The following is a 16,727-nucleotide window of genomic DNA, read 5'->3' as shown; positions in this document are numbered from 1 at the left end:
GTCAGATGGCCCTCTTAGTTCCCCTGCTTCCCTCTCTTTGGGTATGCTGCTGAAGGACAGCGTTTCTGACACAAACTTCTGGATCTCTTCTCACCATTTTTAAAGACCAACCAGTGTTCCTCAAGTAGACGTGAGCAAGCAGGCCAGAGCCGTGGTGAGTTAATTAACGTTTGTCGAGAAAAAGAGGAGACTATATCAGAAATGGGAACATTTGAGAAAAACGCCCTAACAGGAAAATCAGATAAGAAAATGCCCATTTAAGTTTAACCTTGACGCCTTGTCTGTAATCTTCCTATCGTTCAAGGTCTCCAAAAGTGGGTATATCATAAGGTCTAAATAATAAGCCTCAATGATTTAAGTAAGCGTTCTTTTAAAACTTACCTACGCAGATTAAGTGAATTACAGCCCAGAAATATCCACCGGGGTCAAACTGTAACACAGGATTTAAAAAATAGTAATAATAAAATGGCTACAAGTAGGGACAAACGGGACCCAGAGTGGCCATCAGAAACCCTAAATGTCAGTGAATGGTGCCAAGCAAAGGTGCCATGACAGGACTCTGGGGCCTTTGGCCAGTCCATCCTCATTTCTCACCTCGATGTCTATGATATCTTCCTAATAGGGCTCTCTGCCTCCAGCACCCCTTTTCCTGTTCTCCACACTGCCTTCACACGGTGTCTCTACAAGGCTAATCAGATGGTGTCACCTACTGCTTAAAATCATTCAGTAGTCCCCAGTGACTTCAGGATAAAATCCAAACTCATGGTACCCAAGGATCTCTAGGACAAGCCCCTGTCAACCCCACCAGTCCCATCTACTGCACGCCCCCCGGAGGAAGAACTTGCACTCCCCGAGCCTGAATGCTTCCCCTACCAACTCAGCTGAGGAGCACTCCCTCTCTTCTTCCCCTCCGTATTTTTCTCTGTCGAAGTTTATCTCACTTACTACACTCTGTTTCACGTATCATCTCTCTCTTTCTCCACCACCCACTAGCCTGTCAATTCCAGAAGGGCAGGAATTTACACAGGGGCATGCACATAGTGCTCACTAAAGTTGAATCCTAGAAAGGCAGGACACCCCCACGACAGTGCCCACACCTGCTTTCTTCTTCTGGCCATCTGCTCCTCGCCCTCCAAGACTGAGGTCCAGAGAGCAGAGTCCGGCTCTAGCATCAGAAAGATCCCCACTTACTCACTAGCTGGTGACTTGGGGGCCTTGTTACTCTTTAGCTATGCAATGGAGACAGTAAGAGTCCTCCTTGGGCAACTGCGAGATTTTGAATAAAATAAAGTACATGAAGCATTGGCCCAGAGCCTGGCACATAGCTGGCTTCCTGTAATCATTAGTTCTTCCCACTTCCCCGGTCCCCAGAGTCTTCTTAGGTGCCGCATGGCATCCCTATCTCCCCACGACAGAGCCCTGGCCTCCCCATGCTATAATTATCTGTTTCTTGTCTGTCCTCTTCTCCTTTGCTCTGACTAGACTCTGACTTCTGCCTGGATGAGGACAATTCTTCTTTGTGTCCCCAGAGCCTGGCTCAGTGCCTGACACTTGACGGGGACTTAATAACTGCTGGGGGAGAAAAGAGAGAAGACAGACCCACCACAAGACGACTACCGGGGGGTGAGGAGGCGGGTCCTCAGGGCCTAATAAGGAAAAACTCAGGGTAACAAAGTGAAAATCACTCTGCAGATGAGGACCTTGGATGAAAGGGAAAATCAACATTGCCTCAGTGCACGAGGCTAGGGCAATTTGGGCCGGGACTTATGGGTCCTCCAAGCACATACAGAGGGCCAATGGCACCCGCCATAGCCCCCGGAGCCCAGAGCTCCGCCGAGCTGCCATAGCCCTGAAGAAAAGGCGAAGACCTGCGGAAAAGGTGTTGACCTGGCCTAGAGGCACCTAGCCTTTGCAGAGGCTGGAGTTCTTCTGATTCCCAAAGGAAGGACTAGGAAGTTCTGCTCATACACGGAAGCTTCAGACCATAAAAAAGACACCTGGGGGTGCCTGGGTGGCTCAGTGAGTTAAGCCGCTGCCTTCGGCTCAGGTCATGATCTCAGGGTTCTGGGATCGAGTCCCATATCGGGCTCTCTGCTCAGCAGGGAGCCTGCTTCCCTCTCTCTCTCTCTGCCTGCCTCTCCATCTACTTGTGATTTCTCTCTGTCAATAAATAAATAAAATCTTTAAAAAAAAAAAAAAAAAAAAAAAAGACACCTGGAAGGCAAAATGAGTGCCCTTGAACTTACCTGGGGGTCATTGAAGGGAAGGCATCCTGCGGCAGCCAGGAGGAAGAGGGCACTGTGCAAAGAGAGATGAAAGAGGCAGCTTCACTTTTCAGTATCAATGGGTTGCCCAGAGAGCGTGGGGGCTGAAACACATGGAGTGGAGCGAGCCTGGAGCCGAGCCCCTGTGAGACTCCGCCCCGTGCCCTTAATACACCTGGAATACAAGGAGGTCCTCCACTCTGGGCTGCCCTCCTACAGCCTTGCCAGCTTTGACGGCGCACACACAAAGAGCCTCCAGAAGACTCCAAGGCAGCAGACTGTCAAGAGACTCTCAGGCAAACGGTGGGATGAATGGAGGGAGGCGGCTGGAAGGGTTTCTGGGACTTCACAGAATTAGGCAGGTTTTAGGTGGGGAGAGGAGAGGAGGAACTGTAATGGGTTTGGTGTCTACCTACAGCAGAAGGCTTTATAGGCTACAGGAAGCTACAGGCTTCCCCATCCACAGGCAATGCATGTTAGAGGTCCTCTTACACAGACAGCCCCTTGGGGCTGAGAGGAGATGGGGAACAGCCAGGTGGAAGACATTGCTTGGTTTCCCACCAAACCTGGCCTTGAGCAACACCTGATTATATCAGGTATTAGTGGGTTTTAATGCCTCTCTTTAACACCGGCTAATCTTTTAAACGAGAGGATGAGTCCTGACAGTGTTGTGTTTTTCTTTTTCCAAGTAGCAGCGTGTAATAAAGGCAAAATAAGAGACTGGATGAAAGCCCAGAAATACTTGAAACAAAAAGTCCTAAATCCATGTGTCAAAGCATTTCTGTTGGTTTTCTATCCTCAGGACTGAGCTTTGGAGCTATGGCCGAGGAGGCTGGAAGCAGCTAGAGAACAGGGTTACAGGTTAGCACATAGCAGGGTGTGGGGACTGGCCCGGAGTCCAGCCCAGCTCGCGTTTCAGCCGAGGGAACGAGGCACAAAGGGCCATGAAGTCTGCCCTTAGTCGCCTTGCTGTGGCCCAAGACCATGACCCAGATCCCTGACCCTGCAGCCAGTGCTTGTCCCACCAAGGGAATCATAAAAACCCAATAAAGTGCAAACATGATTGTAAGCATTTTAAGTCATTTTCCATGTTTTCCATTTTCCTTCTCCCATCAGTATTGCACAACTCTTAGTGAAGTTTTGGGCATCAGTGACTGAAATCAAGCATGGGTTATTTTCCCCTTAGGAACAGAATATTACAAAAAACAAAACAAAACAAAACAAAACAACAAAAACAGAGAAAGAAAGAGATAGTAAAATTTAGCACAAGACACAAAATAGGGCTATTTAACTGTTTATAATAAATTCTGTCAGCTCTCAAAAAGGAATCTCTAATCATTTATCATCATTTAAAATCAGGTTAAATCTTTTACTTTAGAGGGCTGTGGGCTGTTGTTGTTGTGTTGACTTACCTACAGATCTTTGCAGGAGAAGTTTTCTGTATGAAAATAAAAGAGACTTAGAGTTAGTCCGTATAAATCCCCTTTTTCCCCTTAAAAGAAAATATTTAGATCAAGAGGCAAATAAATGTTGAGTAAGCTTAATGGGGGCTTAAGAGCTGGCTGCACCGTGGTATTTCTGGTGGCTTTTTCTGCTTGGACCACACAAAGGATGACTCAGAGGTCCAGAGCTGAGTCACTTGGGCAAAGAACTCTGGGTGTGTGATTTTTCTATCCTCACCCCTGGAACTCGGTTTACTCACAAAACCCCAAAACAAGGCCAGGGCCACGCCTTCAGATACCTTACACACCAAGAAAGGGAGAGAAAGAACTCGATGGAGACCTGTGGCAGAAGAGAAATCAAGCTCTCGTTCAGTTTCTATTCCAGTCTGCCTCCTTATGTTTGCTTTTCACTGATCCAGCTCTGACTCTGAGCAGTGCTGGAAGTTCTCTGGGATGATGGACAAATGAAGAAACAGGAAAAGGGAGAAGGGACAGTTGGCTCTACCCCTAGAGAGAGAGAAAGGGCAGATCAGGGAAATCTAAACTTGCCATTTAAAATGCACCAAAATGAAGAAATTCTAATGTAGGCCCTACCTTCATTCTCTCCTTTTTATTAGTCTTTTTAAAAGAACATTTTATTTATTTAGAGAGTGAGAGCATGAGCAGCAGGCGAGAGGGGTGGCAGAGGGAGAGGGAGAGAGAGAATCTCAAGCTGACTCCATGCCCCATCCAGAGCCCGATGCAGGGCTCAATCTCGTGACCCTGAGATCATGACCTGAGCTGAAACTGAGAGTTGGATCCTCAATCGACTGAATCGCCCAGGCGGCCCATCATTTTTATTAGTCATTTTATGGGAATTAGTTCTTTGCACTCAGGGATAAAGTTATAGCACAAAGAAGCATAGATGTTTCTATATTTGGTAGAGGAAATAACATTAATTCTGGACATTTCCAAAGGATTACTTTGTTAGTTGGGGACAAACTACAGCTTTTTTTTTTTTTAAGATTTTATTTATATGACACAGAGAGATCACAAGTAGGCAGTGAGACAGGCAGAGAGAGAGAGAGAGAGAGAGAGAGGAGGAAGCAGGCTCCCTGCCTAGCAGAGAGCACGACTCGGGACTTGATCCCAGGACCCTGAGATAATGACCTGAGCCAAAGGCAGAGGCTTAACCCACTGAGCCACCCAGGCGCCCCCAAACTACAGCTTTTTGACTCTAATTCTTGAAAGGGAAGTATGAATGGGGCACCTGGGTGGCTCAGTCGTTAAGTGTCTGCCTTCAGCTCAGGTCATGATCCCAGAGTTCTGGGATCAAGTCCCATGTTGGGCTCCTTGCTCAGCAGGGAAACTGCTTCTCCCTCGGCCTGCTACTTCCCCTGCTTGTGCTCTCACTCTCTAACAAATAAATAAAATAAAATTTTCTAAAAAAATAAAAATGAAGCACTCAAAAGGTAAAAACTTCCATTTACAAAAGACATGCTCCAGTCTTGGGGATGTCATGTACAGCACAGGGACTAGAGTTACTAATACCATACTGCAGATTCACAAGTTGCTAAGAGAGTAGATCTTGAAAGTACTCACCATAAGAAAACAATTTTTGTAACTACATATGGTGATGGATGCTAACTAGACTTACAGTGATCATTTACAAGATATATAAATATCAAGCCATTATGTTGACACCTGAAACAAATATGATGTTATAGGTCAATCGTATCTGCATTTAAAAAAAAAAAATGCAGAGACTGAAAAGGTAACGTGGTTTGCTATGAAGCCCATATTCAGTTTTCATGCATTACTAAATAATCTCGTTTGCACTGTTTTCATAAATAGATCCTGTTTGTGTGCAAAGCAGTGGCTTGCAGCTCTAACTCCTTTCCTCTCATCGCTGTGGAACCTGCCTCAGTTGGCGGTGCCAACCTTGACTCCACTGCCACCTGGTGGGAGCCCATCCCTACAGTACAGAAAGGATGACCCAAAAGGGTGACCTGGCTCAGGGCACCGGGAGAAGTGCCCCATGGTGGGAAAATGTGTCACTAAAAGATTCTGGGTTAATTTGCGACAACATGGATGGAACTAGAGGGTATTATGCTGAGCGAAATAAGTCAATCAGAGAAAGACAATTATCATATGATCTCCCTGATATGAGGAAGCTGAGAGGCAACGTGGGGGACTTGGGGGTAGGAAAGGAATAAATGAAACAAGATGGGATCGGGAGACAAACCATAAGAGACTCTTCTTAATCTCACAAAACAAACTGAGGGCTGCCGGGGGGAGGAGGGTAGGGAGAGGGTGGTGAGGTTATGGACATTGGGGAAGACATGTGTTATGGTGAGTGCTATGAAGTGCGTGAAGTGCGTGAAGTGCTATGAACCTGGCGATTCACAGACCTGTACCCCTGGGGCTAATAATACATTATATGTTAATTAAAAAATAAAAAATTTTAAAAAGAAATTAAAAAAATAAAGGATTCCAGGCTAAAGGCAATCAGTATCTCAAGAGCTAGGCAGAAAAGCAGGAACAGACAGGACAGAGCTAAAGAGCAATTCTAGCTGGTCCGTGAGTAGTAACAGGTGCACCCAGCAACCGTCTGGGGGCTTCCGACACCGGGGCGGCTGATCAATACAGTGCCCGGAAGAGTTCACCCGTTCCACAGAGGAAGGCTGCTTTTTTATTGTAAATGCCTACAGAACCTGAGATATGGAGATGAGAACAAGCATTAAACGCATTACTGAGCTCCGCTTCCCGGGGCTCTGAAAACAACTCAGGAGTTAACGTGAGGCGTTCACCTTTTGAGCCTCCTCAGTATGAAAGTCACCCAGTCACCCATAAGTCCTAGTGATATGTCAGTGTTCTGAAGGGTCAGTATAACTTCTCAAGTCACATCAACAAAAATAACAATAAATAACTAACATTCCAGGGAGGTCAGCTAACTTCCTCTGAGGATGACATACTCTGCCAGGGTTGTTGTAGGCCCCAACCGGTATTGACTTATTTCATTATGGGTTATTTATGTCTCAGGTTCTATGATACAGAGGCAGACACCAAGGCAAGGGAAGTTAGCAAAGTTGCCCAAGCTCCCAGGGTCTGAGCTTCAGTGATCTAGCCCCAGAGCCTGACCTTTTATGACACTATTCTGCCACTGTCAGCCCGCCAGTCCTGCAGGGACACCCGCCAGCCCTTTCAGACACCTACCTTCACCTGCTGCTTCCTCTGCTTGCCTAGTGCCCTTTCTCCCTGCACTTTGAAAACTTCTACCAGCCGCAGGACTGGGTTCAAATCCTGCCCCTGGCCCTTCTAAGCAGACTTACCCCACTCCACCCACACCCCTGTTCCAGCCCATTTGGCATTCTATGGGCATCACAGTGTGTGTTTACGTGTTGGCTCCTCCATTCAGCTGAGTCCTGAGAAGGTGATCAGTGTGTCCTGCAGAGCTGTACAGCTGCAGGCCTAGCCAGATGTTTGATACGTGGAGAACAAACGAACAAAAAGATGAACAGCAGCATTCTCGTGTTCAGCTGTGACAAGTCTATTTGCAAGGTAGCGAGACTAATTCTATAAGCCCCATATTACCTTAGAGTCAGACTACATGTGCGAGTGTTTGCGCATGCAAGCACAGAGAGCCATGGATGGTGACCATGAATCACAGCCCCAGACAGAGCTTATCCTTATAACCTGGGAACAAGGTCCCGAGAAGGCCAACCTTACTCTCTGGAGAGGAGCCTGGTGAAACTGACACACCCTGGACAAAACAGGCCAGAAAGTGAGTCACAGGTGAAATCTAAGAGATGTCACACAGCTGTGCTCCTGGTAACATCTGGAGTCTCAACACTTTGTTGACTCCAGGCTAAATGATCAGGAATGTGAATCCTATGGGAACAGGTCACAGCCAATCTTCCATCGTCATCACAGAGCAGATTTTAATGCCAAGCTACTAGAAACCACCTGCCATTCTAGAAACAGGGATTGGCCAACACATCATGTTCCATGTGGAGTGGAATGAGGACATGAATAGAGATTCCTGAGAAACTGATCAGTGGAAAATAGGATATGTTATGTCATTTGTGGCAGTATGTCTACATATGTATTTTGGAAAAAAGTCTGACAGAATAGAGTAGGAAAGAAAGGTGTGTTTTTTAGATTACTAAATAAGTACATAATTCATGCAACTATTTCCTGATTTACCTTGATAAGAAATGATATTGTTTATAAAGGAAATAACCAACAAAACTAAAAGACAACCTACAGAATGGGAGAAGATATTTGCAAGTGACACATCTGACAAAGGGTTAGTATCCAAAACATATAAAGAACTTTTACGACTCAACACCCAAAAAACAAATAATCTGATTAAAAGTGGGCAGAAGTCATGGACAGAGACATTTCTCAAAGAAGACACAGAGATGGCATGAAAAGATGCCCAATGTTCTTGGTATCAGGGAAATGCAAATCAAAACCATAATAAGATACACCTCACACCTGTCAGAATGGCTAGAATCAAGAACACAAGAAACAAGTGCTCGCAAGGATGAGAAAAAGGAGCCCTCATGCTTCTCTGGTGGGAATGCAAACTGGTGCAGCCACTGTGGAAAACAGTACGGAGGTTCCTCAAAACATTAAAAATAGAATTACCGTATGATCCAGTAATTCTACTACTGAGTATTTACCCAAAGAATATGAAAACATCAACTTGAAAAATATATATTTGCACCCCCATGGTTATTGCAGCATTTTTTTACATTTACATTTATATTGGCATTTACAACAGCCAAATTATGAATGCAGCCCAAAATCCATCCACAGACGAATGGATAAAGAAGTGGCACCTGGGTGGCTCATTGGGTTAAAGCCTCTGCCTTCGGCTCAGGTCATGATCCCAGGGTCCTGGGATCGAGCCCCGCATCAGGCTCTCTGCTCAGCAGGGAGCCTCCTTCCTCCTCTCTCTCTCTGCCTACTTGTGATCTGTCAAATAAATAAAATCTTTAAAAAAAAAAAAAAAAAAGAAGTGGTGTATATACTTACAACTGAATATTACTCAGCCAAAGAGAAGAATGAAATCTTGTCATTTGTGACAGCGTGGACGGAGCTAGAGAGTGTAATTCTAAGTGAAATCCGTCAGAGAAGGACAACTACCACACGTGTAACTTAAGAAATAAACAAACAAAAACATAGAAAAAAAGATAAAGCAAAAAACAGACTCTCAACTATAGAGAACAAACTGGTGGTTACCAGAGGGGAAGGAGGTGGAGGATGGGGGAAGTAAGTAAAGGGGATTAAGGTGCACTTATCATAATGAGCCCCGAGTAAAGTATAGAATTGCTGAATCACTGTATTGTACACCTGAAACTAATATAACACTGTATGTTAACTGTACTGGAATTAAAATTAAAAAAAAAAAAGTGATGTTGTTTAGTGTTAGGGGTGAAATGGAGATGAAGATTCAAAATATTCTGGTTTATCCAGTTTCTTCCAAGGACAGGTCCTCTCAGCCTGGAAGACTGGCCCCTGGTCTCTGCCTGATGGAAATACCCCTGAGGACGCTCTGACCTGTCTCCTACACTCAAACTCGCCTATGTGATCCAACTGGTCCATCGGGAAGCGACATCCTGCAGAGATGCCTGGATCTTTTCCCCAGACCAGGTAAATCTTCATTTTCAATTCACAACAAAAGTATTCACTTTGTAGACAGGAGGCACGAGTCCCTCTCCCAGAAGCTGAGCAACTTGGTCAGAAACTCAAGCTGAGTTTCTGACGCTCAGTGGCTAGTTCGTGAATGTTCAGCTCGGCAGCGATCCTGGGGCTGGACTCGAGGGCTACAAAGAAAACAACCATGTGGTCCCTGCAGAGGAGGAAGCAGGCAGAGACCCAGGGAAACTCCGACCTCACTGCACTGAACCTCAGATGCCCCGAGTGTAAAATTCCCCAATCTTTATATATTACTAAGAAAGCATTTGACCTGGGCACACCACTGATTGTAGAAGCATCCCGACTGCAGATAGTATTTTTTTTAACATGAGAAAAAGTAGCACATGTTAGAATTAATGAAATACGGAAATCACAAGATGGTGTGATAAGTCAAGTGTTGGAGAGAGGTGCTCATGCTCCTTAAGGTGTCCTGAGGTGTCAGGCTCCAACTGCATGCACACCAACCTTAAATACCGAGGGCCTCCCCTGTGAGAACTCGAGAGTTGCCACCGCGTCCCCTCTCACCTCCTGCAGTCCTGTCTCCCCCACCGTAAATCTGATCAGTCTGTCTGGCCTTTCACACCCAACCCCGGTCTCCCACTGCAGGCAGCATATACCCCAAATTCCTTGCTCAGCATCGAAGGTTCATCTAAGTCTCCAGCCTCATCCTCAGCCCTCCTCTCTTATCAAACGCCAGCTGCACTGGCCCAGAGTGGCTCCTGCAGAGTCCCTTCCGACATCTGGTCCTCTGCATCTGCCTCTTCCTCTTCCTGGGAGCCCTCCCCCTCGCCCCACCTGCCCGAACTCCTGCTCAGCTTTTGTCCATGTTTGAACGTCACTTCCCCGTAGGGGACTCTGTGGCTGTACAGTCTGGCGGGTAGGTGTCACAATGTGCTCAGCTGACGTTCCCTAAGAACAGCCCAGAGCAGCGAGACCATGCCCCTTGGTCACTACTGGAGACCCGGAGCCTGGCACAGTGGGCGTGTACACAGATACGTAAATATAATCGCGATGAATGAGCGGGTGCTTGAAGAGGTTCTCTGACAGATCACAGAAAAGAACCCATCATGACATGGTCTAGGAAAAATGAGAAGTTTCCCGTAGGGGACTCTGTGGCTGTACAGTCTGGCGGGTAGGTGTCACAATGTGCTCAGCTGACGTTCCCTAAGAACAGCCCAGAGCAGCGAGACCATGCCCCTTGGTCACTACTGGAGACCCGGAGCCTGGCACAGTGGGCGTGTACACAGATACGTAAATATAATCGCGATGAATGAGCGGGTGCTTGAAGAGGTTCTCTGACAGATCACAGAAAAGAACCCATCATGACATGGTCTAGGAAAAATGAGAAGTTTCGTTGTGGCTGGATTTTCCAAAACCTGAGAGGTGTATGGAATCTTTGCATGCTTCCATGCAGGTCAGGGGCAGCTCCCACGTACACGGGGGGACATGATCAGATCTGTTTCAGAAGGTCACTTGGGTGCAGTGTGGAGGAAGGGGAGCATAGGGAGAGGCAGGGAAACCGGCCAGGCCCACAGCACATCCAGCAGGCGAAGGCAGGTGATGGCGTGCACAGAACACAATTAGATAACCATCTAAGCCAGGACCGCTTGCCCCGGGCCCTACTTGGCTGCTCGAGGGCTCAGGGGAGCAAGATCTCATTTGGCCCCTAGCCAGGTAGCCCTAAAATACAGATGAGTGCCTGACCCAAGGTGGGAGCAGAGTGGGAATGGAGATGAGGGGACAGATTCAGAAACAGAGTGTAGGGGAAGGATGACGAGACCAGGACTCAAAGGGGACCCCTATGTTTCTGACTTGGGCAGTGATGGCCAGGATCAAGATCACTAAGAAAGAAGCAGGTCGTGAAAACAGAGCCGTTCCAGTTTGGTCCCTCTGCCCTTCCTACGCCCGGGAGACAGCTGCAGGGAGAGCCAGAGGTGGCAGCCATGGGGGTCTGAACTCAAGAGAGGTCTGGGCTAGACATGGGACACAGGAGTCACCAGTGAACTGAGAGGGAGGCTGCCGTGGGTGTGGATGAAGCTGTCCAGAAAGTGTGTTCGTGGGAACAAAGGGCTCCTGACCCACAGCCCTGGGAGACCCTGTAGGGCAGACGAAGGAAGGAGGAGGAGGAGCCATAGACTGGGGGAGAGAACCAGCAGGTCACAGGGGCCTAGAGACTCAAAGGAAGGCAGCAGTGAACCTGGTGATGAACGGTGTAAAAGGCCAACAGAGTCGCAGCAATGCAGGCATCAGGGACATCGGCCAGAGAACTTCAGGGTAATGGTGCAGGCAGAATCAGGAGCAGGCTGGAGGCGAGAAGGACACAAGGCCGTGGACAGCTCTGAACCCAACCCTCCCTTGGGCGCTGTGCTGGGGGTGGGCAAGGAAGTGGCAGGGCAGAGGTGGAGGGGTACACAGGCAAGGGAGCCCACTGGTAGGGTTCTAAAAACAGCCTTCCAGAGCCGGGCTACTGTGAGCGGGTCTCCCAGGGCCTGCTCTGTCCTTGGGGGCCTGAGAACACAGAGTGTCTCGGGGCTGAGGGAAGAAAGGCAGCAGGGAGAGAGAGAGGTTAGCTCTCAGGAACAGTCCGTCCACAGAGCTGCCTGCAAGGAGCAGGCAGGAGCGACAGGGTACATGGGCGTGTGGAGGGATCTCAGCCATGGGAAGGACACCTCTCTCCCCTGCACACCTGTGAGAAGTGAGCTGCCTGAATGGCCAACTAGCCTCTCTAGTTGAAAAGTTCCAGATCTGTGGGCAAAACCATTTCGAAAGGGCAGATGTTACAAGGAAAGAACTCCCAAAAGAGGAACCAAATTAAAACCACTACTAATAATGTTAATAAATACAGCAAACATGTACAGAGCAGCTACCGTGGGCCAGAAACTGTTGGACGCACTTAACATGGGTGCCTTGCTGTGTCCTCCGCACAACCCTGGGAGCTGGGTGTCACCTGGGAAGCAAAGGGGACTCCCCCAGGGTGGGCCGATGCTCCCAGCACCCTTTGCGAGGAGGCTCTGTCATGTATTTCCTGGCGGCCCTGGGATGCACTGTGGCAGGAAGGCTGCCCTCCACCCCCCCTCCTCCTCCATCCACAGTAAACTCCTCCTTGTATCCCAGGGTGCTCGCTCTGCCACGCAGTCAGTGCCACAAGCTCCCCACATACATCTGATGAACCAAAGGGATGTCAAAAATGAGGGACAACTGCCAAGCAGACTTGATCACCATCAGGAAACAGATGGCAGGAAAAGGTAGACACTAATTTGGGCCATAAGAAAAGGTGCATCTTTGGAAGTTAAAGCAAAGGAAGCGAAACAAGCATTCTGCATTACCATTTACCTCTTTCCGAAAACACTTCTGGTGCCCACAGAGGATAACTTCAGCTACATTATGCAAAGTGAGAAACACAGGAATGGCCTGAAAGAAAACAGAATGTAATAAGCATGAAAATGTTTTCTTTGATCCCATAATTACATAATACTTGATTTCTGCTTAAAAATAACGATCCGTGGGAACTTTTGGCATTTGCATACACAATCCTCCCCAGCGAAAACTCTCTGGCGCGGATTAGGGCTCTCTGTTAATAGTATTACTCTTGGCAAGCTAAGAGGCTCAACGCCTATTTATTAAGCACCTACTATGTGTCAGGCACTGTGCCAGGTGCAGGAAACACCCAGGGTGCATATGTGATCAGGAGACTGTCCCTCTCAAGGTCAGAGTTCTCATGGGATACACAAAAGGCATACCAATCCCGCTTGGGGAGAGGAAGCGAAGTCCTTTGGAGAAATGAAAATGGAATGTCAATTGGAGTGAGCCACTCAACAAGAGGCAGAGAGAGGGGCCACCCAGGTGGGAGTGAACCCACTCCTCCAGGAACACACATGGGGGTGGGGTTGCGTGGTGGGACGTGAAGGGGGAAGCTGGGGAGAAGAACCTAGAGAGGTCGTCAGGCTGTCAAGAGCCAAGGAGCTGCTGAGAGTTTCAAGGCAGTCACAGGATTAGATCTGCATGGTTAAAGGAACTTGGGCTCCCAGCAGAGGACAAAAGGGAGAGGTGGTTGGGAAAGTCTAGAGGTGTGGCAGACTGGAAAAGGGACAACAACAAGGAGTCTTTGCAATTGTGATTAAGTTCAGAACCTTGAGATGGAGAGTTCGCCCTTGGTTATCTGGGGAGGCCTTCAATGCGAACGCACATACTTGTAAGAGAAAGAGATTTGACGCACACAGAGGGAGAGGCGCTGGAACCACAGAGCCAGGGACTGGAGTGATGCAGTCCCAAGCCAAGAAATGCCAGCAGCTGCCAGAAGCTGCAGGAGCCAAGGCATGGATTCTCCTCCAGAGCCTTTGGAGTGTACAGCGGCCCTGCTCCCACACCTTGATTTGGGCACAACGACACTGATTTCGGATGTCTGGCCTCCACAACTGGAAAGAATAAGTTTCTGCTGTTTTAAGCCACCTGGTATGTGGTCATTTGTTACAGGCACCATAAGAAACTAATATAAGGAATGACAAGATGGCGGCCTGAACTTGGTAGTGGCAGTGACAATGGCGAGTGTCCACATTAAGGAAATATTTAGGAGACTGAGCTGAGGTAAATATTTGAATAACCAGGATCAACTTTGCACCAAAAAAAAAAAAAAAAAAAAGAGGAAGGGAAAATGATACTAAAAAAACCTAACACTCCGGACGGTTATTAAGGTACACAGAGCACCCACTATGTGTTTATAATCGCTGGGCTGTTTGCTAAGAATGGCTGTCTCTCCTAATTTGGTGGCTAATCTTGACCCAGTGAGCAAGAAGAATTAAAGGGCATGGGATTTTGTTATTGTCTCTGTTGTTGATGATGATAGCAATATTTCCTGAAAGTCAGAAAAAGACCAAGCATAGGTGGAACTGAGCCTAGGCTAACCTTAATTTGCTCCTCTGTTTGGGGATAACAATACCTACAACACAGACCACCTGGGAGGAATGATAGACGGAGGTAAACAACCCAGATGAGTGGCTCCGGAGCACTGAGTGAAAGGTGGTCAGTATTAACAGGTAGCCTGCCCTCAGCAGCCTCGACAGAGAACCCTGAGCAGGGACATCATTCCAGCTTGGAAAACCCACTTAAGATCATGCCGCTCGCCTACTTCCAGATGGATCTAGTCTTTATCTTTTTGGAGGATATATTTTTACCTTGTTTTTAAAACTCTTATAATTTTGTAGCTCTGCCCTATTTTAGTATTTTGTTCTAACTTGCACTATTTTATTTCTTTTGGAGTTCTGGCCTTCTATTTCCTGCCTTTGTAACATTTCTAATCTTAATTTATCTTTCATTAAAAGTGCAACTCAATCTAGTTTTTTTCCTTTTAAAATTATACTTTATAAAATTAAAAAACTAATAAAGTCATACTTCAACAATTAAACAATCCAATTAAAAATGGGCAGAAGACATAAACAGACATTTCTCTAAAGAAGATCTACAGATGGCCAAGAGACACATGAAAAGACGCTCGACGTCACTCATCATCAGGGAAATGCAAATCAAAACTACAATGAGATCTCACCTGACACCTGTCAGAATGGCTAAACTCAAGAAGACAAGAAACAACAGGTGTTGGTAAGGAAATGGAGAAAAAGGAACCCTCGTGCACCATTGGTGGGAATGCAGACTGTTGTAGCCACCCTGGTAAACAGTATGGAGGTTCCTCAAAAAGTTAAAAATAGGGCGCCTGAGTGGCTCAGTGGGTTAAAGCCTCTGCCTTTGGCTCAGGTCATGATCTCAGGGTCCTGGGATCGAGTCCCGCATTGGGCTCCCTGCTCAGCAGGGAGCCTGCTTCCGCCTCTCTCTCTGTCTGCCTCTCTGCCTACTTGTGATCTCTGTCTGTCAAATAAATAAATAAAATCTTAAAAAAAAAAAAAGTTAAAAATAGAATTACTCTATGATCCAGCAATCACACTACTGGGTATTTACCCCCAAAACACCAAAACACTAATTCAAAGAGACACATGCACCCCAAATTACAATATATAAATTATGGAAGCAGTCCAAGTACAGATGAATAGATAAAGAAGAGATGGTATACATACACACACACACACACACACACACACACACACAGGAATATTACTCAGCCATCAAAAAGAATGAAATCTTGTCATTTTCAACAACATGGATGGAGCTAGAGAGTAAAATGCTAAGAGAGGTAAGTCAGTCAGAGAAACAAATACCATATGATTTTGCTCACATGCAGAATTTAAGAAACAAAAAAAAGAGACAAATGTAGAAACAGACACTTAAGTACAGAGAACAAACTGACCAGAGGGCACATGGGAATGCAGGAGGGGGTAAGGGAGATAGGTGATGGGGATTAAGGAGTGCACCTGTGAGGAGCCCCAGGCGATGTAGGAGACTGCTGAATCACTATATTGTCCACCAGAAACAAATGCAACACAGCATGTTGACCACACTGGAATTAAATTATTTTTTAAAAAGTGAAGTTAAAAAAATCATACTTTATTTTTATTATTTCCTAATTTTTCATTTGTTTTTTGTGCTTCTTTTTATTCCTCTTAAGTTTTTATATTCTGAATTAACTTTTATGCATTTTAAAGATGGTAAGAGAGATTTTTTTTTTAACTGGCTCAATGCATTAGCCCTATGTTTGGCAAACTCAGGGCTTGGCCTTCCAGTTCTTGGCTTTAGAAGATAGAAAAGAAAATCTTGGATGGGGTAATTATGTGTACATGAAAATGAATACAAAAGGGCGACATGGATGCTATTTATTTAAAATTAAGACCTTTTAAAAAATGCTTTTGGGGGCGCCTGGGTAGCTCAATGGGTTAAGCCTCTGCCTTCAGCTCAGGTCACGATTTCCCCCCTCTCTCAGGGAGCCTACCTACTTGTGACCTCTCTGTCAAATAAATAAATACAATCTTTTTAAAAAATGCTTTTGCCTCCGTGACTATAAAACCGTAAGAAGACGAGATTTAGGAACTCTAGACCCTAACTCTAGACCTCAAGGAGGCTAATTCAGAAAATTAATAAGAATTTTAATAAACTGTGACTAGGTTATTCAATCTCCCCAGGCCCTGCTCTCATCACATTCTGGAAAAGGATCTATTGCTACACACAGAATTGATTTTCAAGTACACTAATGAGAGCTACCAACAATGTGTTGGACACAGTGCTAATTATTTTAATTGCATTCTGTTATTTAAATCTCCTTCCAACAACGCAGTTACTGGGTGCTGGTACCTTGATTTATAGACAAGGAACCGAACGCTGTGAAGACGAGCCAACTTGCTGAACGCTCACGGCCGGTTTAGGGCTCCCGTGCAGGCTTCTCTAACCGCAGACC

General features: G+C 46.4%; 1 protein-coding gene across 5 annotated transcripts in view; it reads right to left on the bottom strand.

Annotated features, from left to right (window-relative positions):
- TMEM241 (transmembrane protein 241) overlaps positions 1-16,727 on the bottom strand; it is a 111,582-nt gene that overhangs the window by 58,579 nt on the left and 36,276 nt on the right. For all 5 annotated transcript variants that reach the window (XM_059139305.1, XM_059139307.1, XM_059139306.1 and 2 more), the window contains exons 5-8: positions 12,725-12,802; positions 3,677-3,702; positions 2,247-2,298; positions 382-430 (exon numbers count right to left, since the gene is read on the bottom strand). In XM_059139305.1, coding sequence (XP_058995288.1) covers positions 382-430; positions 2,247-2,298; positions 3,677-3,702; positions 12,725-12,802 — 205 coding nt within the window. The remainder of the gene's footprint in view (positions 1-381; positions 431-2,246; positions 2,299-3,676; positions 3,703-12,724; positions 12,803-16,727) is intronic.

Source organism: Mustela lutreola, chromosome 11, assembly GCF_030435805.1.
Source record: "Mustela lutreola isolate mMusLut2 chromosome 11, mMusLut2.pri, whole genome shotgun sequence".
Lineage (NCBI taxonomy): Eukaryota > Metazoa > Chordata > Mammalia > Carnivora > Mustelidae > Mustela > Mustela lutreola.
This window is presented reverse-complemented; position numbering and strand designations above follow the sequence as displayed.